At 41.3% G+C, this 19836-nt stretch overlaps 1 protein-coding gene across 4 annotated transcripts in view; it reads right to left on the reverse strand.

Annotated features, from left to right (window-relative positions):
• Positions 1–453: 453 nt before the first annotated feature.
• The window catches only part of gria3b (glutamate receptor, ionotropic, AMPA 3b), a 140405-nt gene continuing 121022 nt past the window's right edge, over positions 454–19836 (reverse strand). Inside the window, exons 13-16 of one of the 4 annotated variants that reach the window (XM_047157068.2) lie at positions 10081–10328; positions 5029–5143; positions 3210–3457; positions 454–553 (exon numbers count right to left, since the gene is read on the reverse strand). In XM_047157068.2, coding sequence (XP_047013024.1) covers positions 3212–3457; positions 5029–5143; positions 10081–10328 — 609 coding nt within the window. In that variant the 3' untranslated portion in view covers positions 454–553; positions 3210–3211. Of the gene's footprint in view, positions 557–3209; positions 3458–5028; positions 5144–9103; positions 9219–10080; positions 10329–19836 lie in introns of those variants that run through there. The other 3 variants (XM_017474139.3, XM_017474138.3, XR_006982915.2) reach the window with 3 other exon arrangements.

The following is a 19836-nucleotide window of genomic DNA, read 5'->3' on the forward strand; positions in this document are numbered from 1 at the left end:
TTTTTTTTTTTTCCTTAGGTTTTTTTTTTTTTTTCCCCATTTATTTTTGTCGTCGTTGTTAAGATTCGATCGATAACCAAGTCCAGCAGCATACCAATACCAACACAGTTTTCAGTCTGGCTCTTCTGAATGTGCTCAGATCACAAGTGATGGCTTTGTTTCTCAGTTTCCATGGAGTTATGCAGTTCAAGAGTTCATTCACGGATGGCGATGGCATCATTCCTTCATGTGTTTCACGTGTTATCGGAGCAATGGGATGTCACCATGATGAGCTTACATTCGAGTGATTCTCTGAATGTTCCATAAGGCACTGAAGGAAACGTCCAGGTTCTTTCCAAAGAATAAAGTCCACTCCTGTCTTTCTCTCAGATGATAAATGTGGATGGAGTCGGAAGGGGAAAGAGGATGAGACCTCTTAAAGATCCAGCCATCGCTTTTTTTTTTTCCTTCTTCTTCTTCTTTTTTTTTTTTTTTCTTTTATTAATTTTTTTTTTTTTTAAGGGTTTCTTGTCACAATCATCAAAGCTGACACAAACGTTCGCAGGGCCTGCGTCTGCTATGGAAACACATACAAAGCATATATGAAAGATTTAAGCCAAACTCTTCTCTTCTTAATACTAGCAAAAGATATTTTTATTTACTTTTTATTAGTTTAAACGTCTGAATGATTTGTTAATAACGGGTGGGTTAACGGCGGCCCTTTATTGTTGATATACACCCGTGTTAATATCTGTTCATTATTAATAATTATCTGTGGATCTAAAGGGGGCGTATTATTATTTATAACTCTCAAAATATTAAATCAAATTAAAAAAAATAATACAATTCTCTTAAAGGATGACACTTATTATGTTTTGGCGTAATTTGTGTCAGTTGTTGTTTATACCTAGCAGTGTTATTTAGCATATTATTATTATTTTTTCAAATTTACACTAGATGGCCAAACGTATGTGGACACCCGGCCAATCACACCCATATTTTCTTGTTGTACATCCCCTTCCAGATTCAGCCCCCTTCGCTGTTATAATAACCTCCACGCCACTGCGAGAAGTCTTTTCACGAGATTTTGGAGCGTAGCTGTGGGGATTTGTGCTGATTCAGCCGGAAGAGCATTAATGAGATCCGGCACTGATTTTGGCTGATGAGGCCTGGCATGCAGTCAGCATTCTGCTTGTGGTTGAGGTCAGGTCATAGATTACATTGGGATTATATGTCATGAATCTACACAAAACAGTTTATAATATTGAAGCAGAGAGAAAACAGTGCAATTTGTTTAAAAAAAAAAAAATTCCAAATTGTGATTGCATAAGTATTCACTCCCATTGCTATGAACCCCTGATGCAATCTGTTGGGAGCAGGAGTCGAATAATTAGTCGAGCGTGAATCCCCTGAATTAACGGGGTCCACTTGTGTCTCATAATCTCGATGTAAATTTCTGGAAACGGCATCGGGAAGACCGGTGAGCTGTCAAAACAAGTCCGTGACGAATTCTAGAAAATGATCAATCGGAGTGTGGTTATGTAAAAATATCCAAAACGACCAACCCATAGAGTGATTGGGACAGTAGGGCATTCGTCGGAGAAGCAACTAAGAGGCCAAAGGTCACTCTGAAGGCTCTGGAGAGATCCACAGCTCAGATAGGAGAAGCTATTCACAGCTATTCCATAGACAGGACATTGCACAAATCTGGGCTTTATGGAAGGAGATCGATAGGGAATTTATTCATTATTAAACAAGGCCGTATTAAATCATATGTCGGAGACTCAGCAGGCGTGTAGAAAAACTTTTAGGACTTTTTAACATTGGCACATGTGGTGGAAACCCAACACTGCTCATCACCTTGCATTCACCATCCCCAGAGTGAAGCGCGGAGGTGATAGCATCATGGTCAGTCGATGCATTTCATCAGCAGGGACTGGGGAAACTCTTCACCTGACGCCAGGATAACGACCCTAAGCATACTGTACTCCCAGAGCTACTCTGGGTGGTTCAAACCCAAGAGCCTGAATGTATTCGAGTGGTTCAGTCTCAACCCAGATCACAATCAGGCTTGAAAGCACCAATATGCTCCACTCAGTCTGATAGAACTTGAACAGTTTTGCCAAGAAGAAGGAAAGCTGATCGAGACGCATCCCAGCATTCTTGCAGCCGAAGATAGTTCTACCAAGTATTTACCCAGGGGGTGAAAACTTATGCAACCAACAGGTGCTTTGTTTTTGCTTTTGTTTTTTTAAATGAACCTTTGTGTCATCATAAAACACATTTTGAACCGTAAAATATTAGACATCATGTAAATCAAATGGTAAAATCCCAGTTAAGCCCATTTTAATTCCAGGTTGTAACCGGGGGCGTTAGCTGGACTGTTAATCGTCCGGTTCTGACCAGAACAGGTTACACCCCTGGTTGTAACCATTTAAAATGTGACAAAGCCTCAAAGGGGAGGGAATACTTACGCAAGGCACTGTAATACCCACATTACAAATATATTAGCATCCCTACAGCAGTCAGTTCTCTTTAATGCAACAGCAACATAATGTAGCACTGCTAACAGTTTTTTTGCGTCAGCAACCCACACATTATTATTATTTGTTGTTCAGCCCTCTATTAATAATCCATTTATCCACTCATGTATATAAACAAGGTGTTACACATCTGCACATATTCAAATTATACACATACATTGAGGTGTCCATAGAGTACATATTACCATTATTATTATTATTTACTAATTTAATTCTTATTTTTCTATTCCTGTTGTATATATATTTTCAGATACGTTATTTCAATACTATTCCTATTTAATGTGTATTATCTGTTTTGTGTGTGTAATTGAGCTGCTGTAACGACTGAATTTCCCCGGTGTGTGATCAATAAAGGTTATCTTATCTTATTAACGTAGCAGTTTCTCTCAAATTTGCTCTCCAGTTCAATTTTTATATTCTCTGTATATTATTATTCTGTATGTCCAGCTTACATCTTTGCAAGTCTTGACCAACTGGACCTTTTCAGAAAGTAGACACAAGCTTAGCTATGTGTGTCCATTTGAATGGTGTTTTTTTGTAGCCCAGTGGTTTCAAACAAACGAAAGAAACGTACGACTGGCTTGGCGATTAGAAACTCTGCTGAAATTTACGAGACGAGATGATTAGCGCAGTGGACGACACTAATACTAAAGAAAGAAAGAAAAAAAACGACGATTTCTTACATACCTCTAGATCTTAACACTCTCTGTCCCATACACATTGTAGCCTTCTCGGTATGTTGCAAAGTTCTGAGTGTTGGGTGGCGGGGCAGGCTTAAAGTTTTGGGCGGTTTTTTCAAGTTTCAGCTTTTTAGCTTCAGCACGTGACTTGTAACAGAATTCTATTAAAGCCACCATCATGGCCAGCCCCAGACCACCAACCAGAATATAGAAGACTCCAGCTACATTGCTTAGACTCAGAGCACTTGTCTTGTCCTACGAGAAGTGAGGAAGACAGTTAGTATAATTTGCACTGGTACACATTTGATACAAAAAAATAAAAAATATTCAACACTCTTAACCTTATAGCTAAACAACCTAATCTTGGTATACATTTCTAGTAGCAATAATGACCAGGACTACTGATATTTATAAGGAGACATTCTGAAATGATTAAAAAAAAAAAAAAAAAAAATCTCCATTGGTGCTTCTCCCAAGAGGTTGAGCACATGCGTAAATGGAGGATTTAAGACTGGCTAAGAATTAAAAATTGACGTTTCCCTACAAACAACCAGAAGGATTGAGAACCTCTAGGATGGTTGTAGGTCCAGTAGCTCTCCAGAAGGAAGCAATTCAGTCAATGCGACATTAGAAAGCATAACTGATCAGTTCTGAAAATTCAAGTTCTGGAAAGTTCTAACCTAATCCTATCACTGGCTTCTTCATGTGTTTGAGGAAGCTGGTCAGTTACATACAGGTCCGACCTCTGGCTTCAAACCCTCTCTTAAAAGTGCCTAATAATTTCCCTTTAAAAGCTTCCTGTTCTTTATTTAACAGTCAAATTCATATTTTGACATATTTTCTACAAAATACTGATCTTAAGGAATTGGCTTGAACCATTCTGCTGCTGCTTACCTCCCAAACTTGTTCATTAAAAATTTGTTCACAAGAGTTTTACCATTTGCAATTTAACCCTATGAGCTGAAAAACCTCTAAAATTGATTTTTGTTTTGTTTGGTTTGTTTGTTTGGTTTAAAAAAAAAAAAAAAAATAGAAGTGATGAACGTGGTTTTAAATATTCATTAAGAGGCCACCTAGATAAGTGAATCTCAGAGGGTTAACCAAGAGGTTTATTATATTCTTTAACTTCTTGTGGTGCGGAAACAAAATGTTCATCGTGTCATTGTTTCCAGCGAAATTTACCAAGGCCCCTCGGCTCTCGTCGAGGTCTGAGTAAGTTAGGTTGAAACAGGTTTGACACGATAAATAATTTCTTTCTACTCCCCAGCACAAGAAGATAAACAATTTAATAGACGCATTTCATGCAAATAAGTAATAACGCTAAGACTGTAAATCAAAATTTTAATTAAAAGTTTGGTAAATAAAAAAACAGCAGCATAATGGTTATAGTGTCATGAATGTCAAATGTTAGAAGTAAGCAAAGAATAACACTTGGTAGACTAAAAAAAAAATAATATATATATATCTATATATATATATATATATATCTTATGTCTGTTTTACTTGCACTTTTATTTTATTCCCCCACATATAACACTACCTGATTTAGCATTACAAGTGTTCCAAGTGGAAAAAAATACAGTAATAGAAAATGTTCTATGTACTTTGGCAAAAAAAAAATATTCATGTGGGGGGAAATTGTGCAAAACTAGGATTCATTTAATCAATATGGCCACTTGGATTAATTTATTAAATATGGCCAAAAGTCATTCAATATATCCTTACATATCAAATGAAAATGAAGTAAATGTTTTCTTTTCTTTGCATATGAACAAATACGTCAAAATGCAATTTGGAATCAGTACAAAAGACCTGCAGCGACTGACCTTACTTCCAGAGTCCTTGGTCCCACATTCACCCTTATCGTACCACCATTTGTTTTTCAGCTTGGCTAAGATGCCTTGTTCACTGAGTTTCAATACTGCAAGGTTTACAGGAGTTCTTCACGTGGGAAATAACATAAATAACATTATATTATGTTATTTTATGTTATTCAAGTCTTATCTACTTTCATACTTTACAAAGCGATAAAGCAGGACTCCTGGCCATTTCTCCACAACACACACTGGCAGGCATTTCTGACTATTACCTTCTATCCAGCAGAAGCTACGCTAAGGTGCCAGGACCTACCCATATCGCTTTGAGTAATCGGCATACACTGTTAAGAGAAGAACACGCAGGTTGCGGGACATATGACCTGCTGATCTATAGAAGCAGAGGAGAATGCATTTTTTTTCACTTATGATACAGACAGTCTGAGAAGTCTGATCACCTAGGAACCCTTTTCTGACTGACAGACAAACAAAAATTACCAGTAATATTTTGTTCAAGCTGAGGAGAGTCATAAATAAAATGAGAGAACCTAGTAGTATTATGAAGATAGGGCATAAAGCATAGACACACTGCAGTTAAAGAGCAGAAAAAAACAGGCTAATATGTCGCTATGACAACGAGAAGGCCTAACAAGTATTTTACAGTGCAATAATAGCTGGGTTTAAATTTGTATTACAGCTGACCTGTGAGGATATAATTACTGCTTAGACTGACATGATTGGGATTTATGGGCTAAATTCAAATTTGTATTTTTAAGAGGTGGAAAGGAAAAAAAATATAGTCCTGCATGCTCGAGGTATGCTCAAGAGTGGCTTAAACATTCATTGCCTTTGCAGTGGGAGCTCACAGATAAGCGAGCTCCCAGCCCACGCATTTCTTTTTGGCTTGAGGAGAGACATTGATTAACAGAGTAATTATCCTCTAAGTGTTTGGTGTGACTGAAGTGAGAAAACCAATCAGAAGGAAGTGATGGCAAGTGTGTGCCAGGGGCACGGAGGAGAAGGGGCTGTCGGATTCATGATGTTGCTTTGTTACAGGTGACTTAACAGGCTTTTTTTTTTCCCCCCTCTACTTTTTTCTCTCTTGTGCTTGGAAAAAACTTTTTTTTATTTTTTTCTAGTTCTTTTCTTTTTGCCTTTTTCACAGCTGGTTTTGGGGCCTGGTCCAGGAGAGCCACTGTCGTCTCCCAACACAAGCTCATTAGAGCTGGCTCACCGACTGTGTGTTGGCCGATGTGGGCTTCAAAATCACTGCAGACTGGAAAAAAGAGCAACAAAAGCTGGAACAGAGGAGGTGATTAGGAAAAGTGCATGCAAACTGTCACGTTCTTCCACACCCTGGGGCTTCTCTGGTTGTTTAAAAAAAAAGTGAGATGTGTTGCTGTGTGTAACAGAACCCAAGTTCTTTGGCTATAAGCAAAATAGAAAAATATTATCAGGGGCTGAGAGATTCCTGTATAGTGTAGGCCCCATGTTCAGGACAGCTAAAATTTCTGAAAAGCCCAAGCAATGACAGGCACAGCCATGGACTATTAAATGCGCAGACAAAATGAAAAAAGATCATATAAAAAGAATACATACCTACTTCTGCATAAAAATTGTCTCACAACTTACTAACTAATTAAGGCACTCACTGATTCACTGATTGGCCGACTACCTACCCACCTACCCACCTGACTGACTGACTGACTGACTAGCAAACTTACTGACTGACTACCTAACTAAATAACTGACTAACTGAATGACTATCTGATTGACAGAATAACTGACTGAGTGTCTAACTAACTAAACGACTGACTTGTTGACTGACTGAATGAACAAATGACTGACTCTTTGACTTTCTGACGGACTGTTTCACTGAATGACTAACTGACTTTTTCACTCACTGACTCTCTGAATAAATGACAGACTGATTGTCTAACTGAATGACTGAGTGTCTCACTGACTGTCTCATTGACTGACTGACCGATTCACTAAATGACTGACAGACTGACTGTCTCACTCACTGACTGACTAACAGACTGGTTGTCACACTGAATGTCTCACTGACTCTCACTGACTGACTGACTGACTGACTTACTGTCTCACTGACTGAATAACTGACAGACTGATTGTCACACTGAATGACTGACTATCTCACTGACTGTCTCACTCACTGTCTCATTAACTGACTGACTGACTGTTTCACCGACTCACTGAAATGACACTGATTGTCTCACTCACTGAATGACTGACTGTCTCACTGACTGACTGCCTCACTGACTGACCGCCTCACTGACTGACCGCCTCACTGACTGACCATCTCACTGACTGACTGCCTCACTGACTGACTGTCTCACTGACTGACTGCCTCACTGACTAACTGTCTCACTGACTGACTGCTTCACTGACTGACTGTCTCACTGACTGACTGCTTCACTGACTGACTGTCTCACTGACTGTCTGCCTCACTGACTAACTGTCTCACTGACTGACTGTCTCACTGACTGACTGTCTCACTGACAGTCTGCCTCACCGACTGACTGCCTCACCGACTGTCTGCCTCACCGACTGACTGCTTCACCGACTGACTGCCTCACTGACTGACCGTCTCACTGACTGTCTGCCTCACTGACTGACCGTCTCACTGACTGTCTGCCTCACTGACTGACTGTCTCACCGACTGACTGTCTCACCGATTGACTGCCTCACTGACTGACTGCCTCACTGACTGACCGTCTCACTGACTGTCTGCCTCACTGACTGACCGTCTCACTGACTGACTGCCTCACCGACTGTCTGCCTCACCGACTGACTGCTTCACCGACTGTCCGTCTCACTGACTGACCGTCTCACTGACTGACTGTCTCACTGACTGACTGCCTAAGAGAAAACATTTACTGACTCTTTGACAAACTTCTCACTGCAGACTGTAATGTTTGAAAACCAAACATAAACTGTCAGGTTGAGGAATAAACTATATAATTATTTAACGAGAAAAAAGTTGATTCTCAAAACTTTATTCCTCAACTAACATTGTTGTGTGGGTCCTTTGCCTGGGCTAATCATCCTAAAAAAGGAGGCAAATATATAAGAAATCGTAATAAAAGAAGGTCTTTGCTTGTCTGACTGAGGATAAAGCCGTATTCACGTTCCATATTCCAAAGTGTAAATATTCATTATGAGGCAACATAACCTTTCCCATTACGCTGTAAGAAAAGTCAAGATTTTTGGAAATCTCAATGAATCTGTGAACGATTTTTTATATCACTTTACAAGGTTGGAAATGTCAACACCCTTCCCATTTATCCTAATAGAGAGGGTGGAGCAGCAGTTATGCCTGTTGGTTACAGATGTGGAAGGAGGGTCTTTTTAATCTGCAAAGGGCATGCGACCGATTTTGAGATTCAAACACTTTCACGTTCCTTTACTTGCCTAACTTATCTTAGGCCTGGGGTCTGGAAAACACTTGGGATGCTGCTACGTTGAACCCTTACGTCCACTCCACGCTTCCTTCGCAATGCTTTATCATTTCGTTGAGAACTCTTAAAAAGCTCTGACTGGTGCATAATATCAAATACGAAGCGCAAACACAATCAGTTTTCACCAAGGGGCTGCTTTGAATGCTGCCCAGCAGAGGGAAAAAGAAGACCAAAATCCTCCATCTCCCTTTACCGACTGCTGGGCAGGTTTATTCACCTGTGTGGTTCCTTAAACACACATATATAAATGGACACACTGAACACTTATAGTGTTGGATGATAAACAAATGAGCCTTGGAACATTTTCAACTATTTTCAAACTAATTGCATTATTCTAAATAGGGTGCGCGGTTCTGTCCCTGCTTCCAAAAAGCTCTCCTCAGTAGCACAAAATCGTACTGGTCCTTTTCCTCCTCCATTAGCCAAATCAGGGTTCGAAGTTTAATCTGGTTTTGAACAATCAGAATCAGGGCTGTGTTTCAGGAAAAGGAAAGAAAACAAATGAATCGCATGGCTTGTGCCATGTCTAAGGGGCATCCGTTCAGGAATAACAGCCTTGCCGATTACTCTGCACTATGGTACCCGATTTTGGTGACATTGAGGCTGACCTTGGAGTCACCTCCCCCGCTGCCGCACTCTCCCTTGTCGTACCACCATTTGTTTTTCAATTTGTCCAAGAGGCCTTGCTCATTCAGTTTTAATACTGCCAGGTTAACAGCGTTTCTTGAAACAATAAAACATAACTTGTAAGTAAATGCACAGGTTCTTTGAGAAATCTAAGGCAATAGCATAGTAGTAGTAACGGTAGAATAGTAGTGCCATTGAATATACTGATCGTCTACTATTTAGACTTCAGTGCCATTTATATAGTATCAAGTATTCAGAACGGGCATTTAAAAGAGCACGAAAGGACAATTTGGTTAAGAATTTTCACGGAGGTGAAAAGGTAAGAGACGCTTAGAGCAAAGAAAGTGTTAAATATCAAAAGGTGGCATGGAGGGTTACACTGTTCAGAACTGAAGTGTGCGGGATGGGGACACTCGTCATTGAGAAGAAAAGTAACAACAAACAACACCATGCAATTAACATTCGTCACAAGTGACAGTGCAGCTTTTACAAGCTAAATTGAAAAACCATTGGACTGTTAAATTAAAACTGACAACACAACAGTCAGGAAGGACAGCACACGAGATAGAGAAAGAAAAGAGGGAGAGATCAAAGCATGAAGGAAAGGAAAGCGAGAGACGGTAAGAGAGACATAAAAGGTGAAATGGTCATTAAACTTAGCCCCAAACAATCTAAATTGGATTTCTGGTTCTATTAAGAAAGAACACAAGCACACAAAGGAGAAAAAACACACAGATAATCATCATTATCTTCTTCAGTCAAAGAACATTAAAGAAAAAAACATTATACCAATACCTCATCAGTGTTCATTGTGGGGTGGGGTGGGGGTGGGGGGGGGGAGGGGGTGAAGAAATAAAGAGGGGAAGGGAAGGAGGGGCAGAGAAATGACAACACAAGACATCAGGGTAGGTGGAATACTATAACAACATGGAGAATATTGTTATATTATTCCACCCACCTTAATGCTGAGCCCTTGGGGGTCGCCACACCATAGCCTTTAGAGTCGAGATTTCCTCCAACTTTCATGGTGTCGCACGGCTTCCTCTGCTCGATGTATTCATTCATGGTGGACTCCAGCAGAAAGGCAAACTTGCCCTTCGATTTTCGCACCCGGGCCACCCCATCCGGCGTGGTCTTGGCAAAAACAGATGGCTCGGCAGATTTCATGTATGACCACATTTTCTCATACACGGCTATTTTCGAGCGCTGCAAGACGATGGGAGAGATAAAGCGAGAGAGAGAGAGAGAGAGAGAGAGAGAGAGAAACACATTTAGACATTGCCGTAATTCAAATAGAACCCAAATATTGTAACTCACAGTTTATATAAGGAGTCTTTATTGGTCACATATACATTAGAGCACAGTGAAATTCTTTTCTTCGCATACCCCAGCCTGTCAGGAAGCTGGGGTCATACAGCGTCCCTGGAGCAGACAGGGTTAAGGGTTGCTCAAGGGCCCAACAGTGGCAGCTCAGCAGTGCTGGAGATTGAACCCCCGACCTTCCGATCAGTAACCCGGAGCCTGAACCGCTAAGCCACCGCTGCTCCATATCGACTAGGACGGTGCTGTAGTTGTGTTGTAGTTATAATTCCCCACATGAGAATGTTTCTAAACTACACAGATCGATATCAATTGATATCTGTCTATATTTCTTCCAAAGTGTTGTTGAGTTTTTCAATCAGAAGGTATTAATTATTATTATTCTTTTAAAAAAAAAAATAAAAAAATAAAAAAAATAGCTCATACACATGGACTTCTAGGGAGGATGTGCAACATAATCTAAGACAAATAATAAACAGATTTTTTTTTGTTTAAAACCCCTGCTATTTAACAAATTAAAACGTGTAATCTTTGACATAGTGATCCGATCCGAGACATTAATCGATCATTTTTGGATAGAGTCTCCATCAGCAGTTTCTAACCATCAGAGCTAAAGCTGTTCCATCCATCCATCCTCTATACCGCTTATCCTCTCAGGGTCACGGGGGAACCTGAAGCCTATCCCAGGGGGCATCAGGCACAAGGCGGGGTACACCCTGGACAGGGTGCCAGTCCATCGCAAGGCATTAAAGCCGTTCCTTTAACTGGGAAAGTCTTTACAATAGAAGACTTAGTGTTTTGGGGTTTCTTTGTAACAACCGCTGTGTTGATTTTGTCCTATTAGGTTTATGGAAGAGTAAAATGAGTGCGTCATTCATGTATCATTCGTTAATACATAAAAAAAAAAAAAAAAAAAATCATCTGTGTTATAAGAGAAATAAAACACCACCCTGTAGTTTGTTCTTTCCTATAACAGCACCCCCTGTTGGTTTCTTCTTTACATATTGAGCGTTTGTAATGAGAAATCAAAATGCACACTAAGTAGGGGATAAGTAAAAGTGCAAATGTAAAAATAAATAAATAAACAAACAAAAGTTCTCTTTTAGCTTGCTTCTTACAGCTCTGTTAACGACGCTAGAACCGTAGCTGGTTGTAAAACACCGCCGACTTCCATTCATCTTGTAGGTATACACAGGAAAGTAATCGGATGTCGCGTTATGTGCTTCTCCTCTCTATGATGTCTCTATTTAAGCCATTGAAAAATATACACAGCAGAATCAAACAGTATTAAATGAACTCCTATTGAGTTCGGTTTACTCCCAGGAACTGACTCCTGCGGACCTGCAGCTCACGGAAACCCGTTATTTTCCACCATGTGTCATCTATCATCTTTAAATAAGATTCTCGAAGTTGCTTTCCAACAGAAAAAATCTCCGCACTGCTGAGAAAACCCAGCAACACTCGCAGCGGCGAATGTTGCACAGAGGCTGAGGTCAGATGAAGATCTCGCTGCTGTCTGAGCATGGGGAAGCACAGTGGGTAATGAGCACGCTCTGAATTATTCAGTGGGAGTGGACTTCTGTATTCATTTAATTCCGTGGCATTTTGAACACGTCGGAGATGTATTATGGACCGCGCTGCCAGGTTTCTGCCACAGGCGTGTTGCAATTCATTTTGCATTTTGAGGCACAGTGGACGTGCAGGCGGATGAAATGCATCGTGTTTTTGCAGGAATGGGGGAGCTTGGCTTGGCTTTGGACAAGCTGTCGAGGTTGCGGTATCAATTAGAAGCAAATCCAGCAGGGTCAGGACATAACGACACATCGGGTTGGGATGGGGAAGCTAGCGCTTGTGGATGAATCCTCCAGGAGTGTGCCGATTCTCGTTTTCCTGTATCAGTAGGACATGTACAGCAATGTACTTTGACAACAAAATCCAATCTAGACGCCCATAAAGATATGCTATGGCCTTTACACTGGCCTTCCCAGTGTCATAGTTTTGCCCTGATGTCTTAGACAGTGCTCTCCACCACCATCATCTAAACCTTTTGAAATTTTTGGAAGATCAACCAAGTTCATCCCTCCAGTATAGTTCCAGAAACTGGTCAAATCTGGTAACTCATGGTAGCTCAAATGCTTAGAAAGACACTTGCTGGTTTTTTTTCCCTTTAATTTGCCATCCCTCTGCACGTGATACATGAATAATAGTAAGATATATGGCAGTACTGTTTCATTCACTATGAGGCTCTTGATGTAATATGTCGGTGTATCAAACAACAGGCTGCATAATAAAGAGAAACACTGTAGCATGTAAAACATAAAAAAGAAGCAAAAAAAGAAGGATCTTTTTGTTCGCTTGAAAAATGCGTGGGTTCAAACACGTCCTAAATTGTTTAACGTATCGAGATGTAGATATCAGATCTACTGTCTCCTAATCATCTTTTGATCTCAAATGGAAATCTCCTTAGCGTATAGCAAAAAAAAAACCAGAAGGACCGGCCTTGACGTTGGGGATTTGTAACTACGACGACATGCTCCGATTGTGGCTTATTGGACTTGACTAAAGACGAAACCTTGACATCACTGTATCTGAGGTGTCAAGCAGCCGATATGTGTTTGGAGGACAATTTCCTCTTGACACCTCTTGGTTTGTGCTCAAGAAAATTGTTGCTGGAGTTGGCGTGTCCAAACGAGGCTGAAAGAATGGGTTTTGGCATTGATCGCTACAGAAGAAATGTGAGCTGTCTCACTGCTTTATGAAGTCAATTCATCAATACCGGGCCAGGAATGAAACGCCTTGATGACCCAAGTTGGCGACTAAAGGCTCGATTGTTAAAGAGGAAGAGAGTGAGAGGTAATGAGTGATGGCGTAATGGGAGAACTATATATGATCATACTTCCATCATGTCTCGGGTCTCCGTTTAGAACAAGTCGTTCGCCCAGCACTTCACAGCAGTCGTTTAAAATCCAATTAAAAGGTGCGTGAATCAAAACGTCCGTCGCCGCTAATTAAACGGACGTTCCGCCGGCCGATTATCGTCACCCCATACAGTTACATGCATCAGGCCTCTTCGCTCTGTCTGTATTTTACCTCCTTCAAACGTAATGAGGAAGCATAATGCCGCTGTAAGTGTTCTTTCGAGACAACAACCTTGTCAGCGCTGCCAATTTATTTGGCTGAGAAAGAAGGCAGATGCTTTATTCAGTCTCCATTTCTACCCTGAGCTGCGATATGTCACTTCTACTGCTAAGGATGTCCTTATAACAAGGTTCAGGACAAGACAGGAGAGGAGAGAAGGACAGGCCAGTGGAGATGAGAAAGGGTGCTACTGACTAAATCAGATCCAGGCTGAAGGTGTCACTGGTTGGGGTAAAGCCAACAGATGTAGTGTCAAAAATAACTATCACTACAATGTCTACAGCATCGTTTACATGCGACATTAATAATACAGCACACATGGCAAAAGTGGCTGTAATGCGACATTGCTAAAACATCTCACAATTGCGATATCATAAGAATTCAAACGAGATAACGCGTGATTCTATATATTCTAATGGCTCTGATTAAAGTAAGGGCCGGGTGTAAAGTTCTCAATCTTTCTCAGAATAACAACGCGCTAATCTAACACAACGGCGCTTACTCACTAGAATTCACATCCATTTGACGAGGGAACAAATTAGCTTTCTTTTTCATAGCTTTATTTCTAGTTATTTTTCTAACTTTAACCGTGCTGAACTCTCTAGAAACTTTTGACGTCTGTGTCACAAATATACCTCGTGCTCATACTCAACAACTTTTAGATGGCGGCACAGAGCCTGGCGTTACAGGGGAGGCTCGGAAACAAACGGCTCATCACTGTCCGGGTCAGACGCCGTCCAGTCACACGCAACACAATAATAACCTAAAGACTCCCAGCTCCCTGCTCACGAGCAGGATATACTGTATCGACGACAACATACCGTCCAAAAAAAAAACCCTCTCCTGGTTCATAAATACGACATCTGGATAAGAACTCGGAAGAAATGGCGAATAAATGAAAGGAGGAGAAATGCAACCATTATAATTGGTCGTACTGTTTAAAGTCTATGTATAAAGAGGCACGATTTTGGAGCTATCCTGTCTAATTTATGCTTAATTAGAAGCGCTACTAAAAGCCCTCATGGTGTGTCAGAACAGCCGGAGAATCTTCTGTCAATCATCTATCAAACAACAGACTTGAATATTAGAACATTATCTGTGTTTTTTTTTTTTTTTGCTGTTGGTTTATCTGAGAACGTACAGTATGTATAAAGATCGTTTATTAAAAGTATTCTGTTTGACTTGTGTTACAGTTTTATATGATTAAAAATGACTACCATGATTTTAAGGGTCTATTTTAAAACGATTAAAAAAAAAAAAAAAGGCGTCGGGGCACACGGTGGCTTAGTGGTTAGCATGTTCGCCTCACTCTGACAGTGTTAGGGATATGATCCTCGCCACGGCTCTGTGTGTGTGTGTGTGTGTGTGCGGAGTTGCTGTGGTGCGGGGGTTTCCTCCGGGTACTCAGGTTTCCTCCCCGGTCTAAATACATGCACGGTAGGTTGATTGGCATGTCCAAAGTGTCCATAGTGTATGAACGTGTGTGTGATTGTGCCCTCAGATGGACTGGCACTCCGTCCAGGGTGTACCCCGCCTCGTGCCCCATGCTCCCTGGGATAGGCTCCAGGTTCCCAGCGACCCTGGAAAGGATAAGCGCTATAGAAAATGGATGGATGGACGGAAAGTATCACAGGTGAGATTAGAAACAGCTCAGTTGCAGTGACTCGAATGAGAACAACATATTTTAAAAGTGAACAACCCTTCCTCCGTGGTATTGTAGATGTAGTTAAATGAATTGATTTGCTATGACCCAGTGCTGTCTGTTTTTGGAAAGCAACTTTCCCATTCTCCAAACGCCTCGGAAGCCCGATAGCCAGGAGGCGTAAATTAAGCTTTACACTGTAAAATAACTACAGAGGGAAAGAAATGTCAGTCATTTATTTTAATATATCTATTCGTTGTTGTTTTTTCTTCTTCTCAGTTCAACATAATTATGGCAGGTTGGACTTGCTTCAAGAAAATTGAAAGAAAAAAAAACAAAAAAAAACATTCCCTTCGGAATAATGAATGATTTCTTAATCAGAAATCAACACATTTTCGCTCATGTTAGTCCCTGCTGAGACTGCCTCACAGCACAGAGGCAACGCCAAGGCCTATTTTCCTAACTTCAAGTGCAGCTTGGCGTTCTTACAACCTGCTTCTGTGGATTTAGGTCACTCGACCCACTTACGAACTAAACACAAGTGACAAAATCACTGTATTTTAAATAAATAAGAACAAACAACGCAGCTTCATAATGTCAATCGGAGTGTTGACACATTATTATACGAAATAAACCTAACAGAATTAATAAAAAAAAAATTTTACGGACTAAAAAAAAAAATAAATTTAAACACCAAACTTGCGAATATAAAACTTAAAGAAAACACATTTGGTGTAATTGTCAGCCTGGTTATTTGTACCTACTGTGTTACACTTCCCAGTCTGACTCTCTGTCATTGACCTTTGCCCTCTTTTCCTTGTTTATAATTGAACGTGGTTCTCTACTTATTCTTGACATCACTGTCTTTGACCCTTGCCTGTTTTGTCCCCCCCCTCCCGCCCCGCTCTGATGGACCGTGACTTTCAAAAAATATTCCTGACGTCTACCGTTAAAACGCAGAATAAAATCTGACACAGACGTCGAATGCGTTCATTCAAGCCAAAAACATTTTCCAGTTTCCATCCGCTCCTGCTTGACAGGAACGAAAACCTGCACCCTCACTGGCCCTTTGCGGATAAGATCAGACACCCCTGGACTAGATCGTCAACGTTGCCTCAAATCAGACCGATTAAAACAGTTACGTTCTCTTTCATTTTGTAACTGTGGTTCATTTCAGACCACTTCAGAAGCCGTTGAGTCAGGTAATGCTGCAAAGTCTGAATAAAGCTGCTGACTTAATACTAACACCCACATAATCTGTATTGATTTTGGTTTAGGCTGCATCTCTAAACGCACAGGCCACACGGCCTCTGAAAAACCACGACGAGTTCTTTCCCTGCATTGCAGCTTTCATTCACCCTACTATTCTGTCCCTCCTTTATCTCCTTTGCTCCTTCCATCCCTTCTCCTCCAAGCACTACTAACCTGACTACCATCTTCTAGTACATGGCACTGTCCCTACTCCCTATTCAACATTTCCCAAGTTTTACAGCATTTACAGTAGATTTAGGTATCACTGAGGTAAGCGTGTGCTAAAAAACCCCACAGTACTAGGTCACGGTGTAAATATGGCACGTACCAAGACACCAAGGGATTAAGCAAAGAAGGAGTTGATGGTATTTCGGAGAAACAAGGTTGTGAGTAGAAACGGTAATGATGCTACATGTTTAAGTAAGAAAGTACATTGTAAATACTTCAAAATACAGGAGAGTTATTCAGCCTACAATAGTGGCAGCGAGACATTATGACGGTATTACTTTAAACGTCCTCTTCCATTATCTACAGTGCTTCGAGTTTCAGCTTGTTATGCCAAAAGCTTATGCAATTATAAGGTATTTCACAATACATATTTTTTCTTCTTAACACCTAGAAACTGAGGGATCGGAGTGAAATTTAGTTAGACTATTTGGCTACAGGAAGGACTGAAGGGGGCTTACTCAGGCATCAGCGTGCCTAATACCTGGAATATCAAACAAGTGAGTCTTGAGTCTTGGTATATCAGTGCTTATGCTTCAGCTGGAATTAGACGTGATTATCTGTGGAGACGGAATTCCCATTGAAGGTTATTCGAGCTTATTGTTGGTGTCCTTCATTCTGCCCTCGCACATTCTCCACCCACAAAGCCTTCTGGCTGTAGCGAGAGCTTAGTTTCTGCATTTATAGAGACCTATTATATGAGCTCCAGAGTTCTCGCGCCATAACTGCTCAGATGTAAAATTGATTTTCGTGCTTAGAACAATGCAGCAAAGTCCATACTGATTCTACATTTTTTTTTTGATTCCAGTATAATTAATCTGTAGATTTCGAGTAATACATTACATTCAGCCATAACATTAAAACCATGTGCCTAATATGGTCTAAGTCTCTCTTGCGTCGTTAAAACACCTCTGACGGCTAAAGGCATGGACTCCACGAGGCCTCTGAAGGTGTGCTGTGGTATCTGGCACCAAGACGTTAGTAGAAGATCCTGTACGTTGTGAGGTGGTGCCTCCATGGATAGGACTTGTTTGTCTAGCACATCCCATAGACGCTCGATTAGGAATTTGGTGTTCAGGTCGAACTTGAAACTCTTTGTCATGTTCCTCAAATCGTTCCTGAGCAATTTTTTGTGTCAGTGGGCATTACCCTGCTGAAAGAGGTCACTGCCATTAGGGAATACTGTTGACTTGATGGGGTGTACTTGTTCTGCGATAGTGTTTAGGAAGGTGGTACGTGTCAAAGAAACATCCAGATGAATGCAGGACCCGAGGTTTCCAACAGAACATTGCCCAGAACATCACACTTCGTCCGCCGACTTACCTTCTTCCCATAGTGCATCCTTGTACCATCTCTTCCCCGGGGAAGCGACGCACACACACGCACCCGGCCATCCACATGATGTTAAAAAAATTTATCAAAAATGTGATTCAGCAGACCAGGCCACCTTCGAATATTGCTCCATGGTCCAGTTCTGATGCTCATGTGCCCATTGTAGGTGCGTTTGACAACATACACAGCAAGCTGTGATGCACTGTGTGTTCTGACGCCATTCTATCATAGCCATCATTAACCTGTTCAGCTACAGTAGCTCTTCCGTGGGACTCTGTTGATGGTTCACCGGTTGTTCTTGGTAGGTACTAACCACTGTTTACCAGGAACAAGACACCAAAACTACCGTTTTGGAGATGCTCGTCTAGCCATCACAATTTGGCCTTTGTCGAAGTCGCTCAGATCCTTACGGTTGCCCATTTTCCCTGCTTCCAACACATAAACTTTGAGAACTAACCGTTCATCTCCTGCCTAATATATCCCACCCCTTGACAGGTGCCACTGTAATGAGATAATCAATGTTATTCACTTCACCTGTCAGTGGTTTTAATGTTATGACTGATTATACATTAAAGGTTTGTGGACACCTGACCATCACACCCACGTGGTTCTTCTCTAAACTGTTAGCGCAAAGATGCTATTGAAGCACACGATAGTGTAGAATGTCTTTGCATGCTGTAGCGTTAAGATTTCCCTTCACTTGAACTAAGACGCCCAATCACGTTCCAGTATGACAGTGCCCCTGTCCAGAAAGCTTCTTCACTGAGCACCTTTGGGAAGAAATGGAACACTGACTGCACCCCAGACCTCCTCACCTAACATCAGTGCCTGACCTCACTAATGCTCTTGTGGCTGAATGACTACAAATGCCCACGGCTACATTGTGAATCTAGCGGAAAGCCTTCCTGGAGGAGTCGAGGTTATTACAGCAGCAAAAGGGAACTAAATCTGGAATATGCGTTTGATGGCCAGGTGTCCACATACTTTTGGTCGCATAGTGTCAAATAACGGTGGCAGTGATTGTGCTATAATGATTTCCATAAAAGTTATCATGACGATTCCATAATAAACTGCCCCAAAATGTCAAATGAGTGCATCGCTTAGTTTGTTTTAATCACATATTATTGCCTACCAGCCGCTTCAGTATGGCGAGAAACGGAATGAAGAAAATCTCGCAATCTTCCTGGTTCCCATGTGAAAGCCAGCTGGCCACACTCTGAGCATAGTCGACAGCACCATGAAGACTTTTTCCCCGTGTTGGAAAACATAAAGTTAAGCTTTTACCTAAGACTGCACACTCGCCTCACACCTGCAAGGTCGGGGGTTCGGTTCCCACCGTGGCCCTGTGTGTGTGGAGTTTGCATGTTCTCCCCGTGCTGCGGGGGTTTCCTCCGGGTACTCCGGTTTCCTCCCCCAGTCCAAAGACATGCACGGTAGGCTGATTGGCGTGTCTACAGTGTCCGTAGTGTATGAATGGGTGTGTGAGTGTGTATGTGATTGTGCCCTGCGATGGATTGGCACCCTGTCTAGGGTGTACCCCACCTTGTGCCCGATGCTCCTTGGGATAGGCCCCCAAAAGGAAAAGGATAAGCGCTATAGAAGATGGATGGATGGATGGATCATTCCAAGGCGTCTTCCAAGAATAATCTGCTTGATGAGACCATTTTAAAAGGTATTTTTATTGCACGTTCATTTTAATAGTCATTAATATGGCATTGAAATTTCATCAGCGGGCAGATAGTACTGTTGTAGCTGTTATTTGTGAGTACTGTGAGACAGTTGCAGTGTGTCTGAAGCAAGTGTTCA

The sequence above is a fragment of the Ictalurus punctatus genome, chromosome 8 (assembly GCF_001660625.3).
Source record: "Ictalurus punctatus breed USDA103 chromosome 8, Coco_2.0, whole genome shotgun sequence".
NCBI lineage: Eukaryota > Metazoa > Chordata > Actinopteri > Siluriformes > Ictaluridae > Ictalurus > Ictalurus punctatus.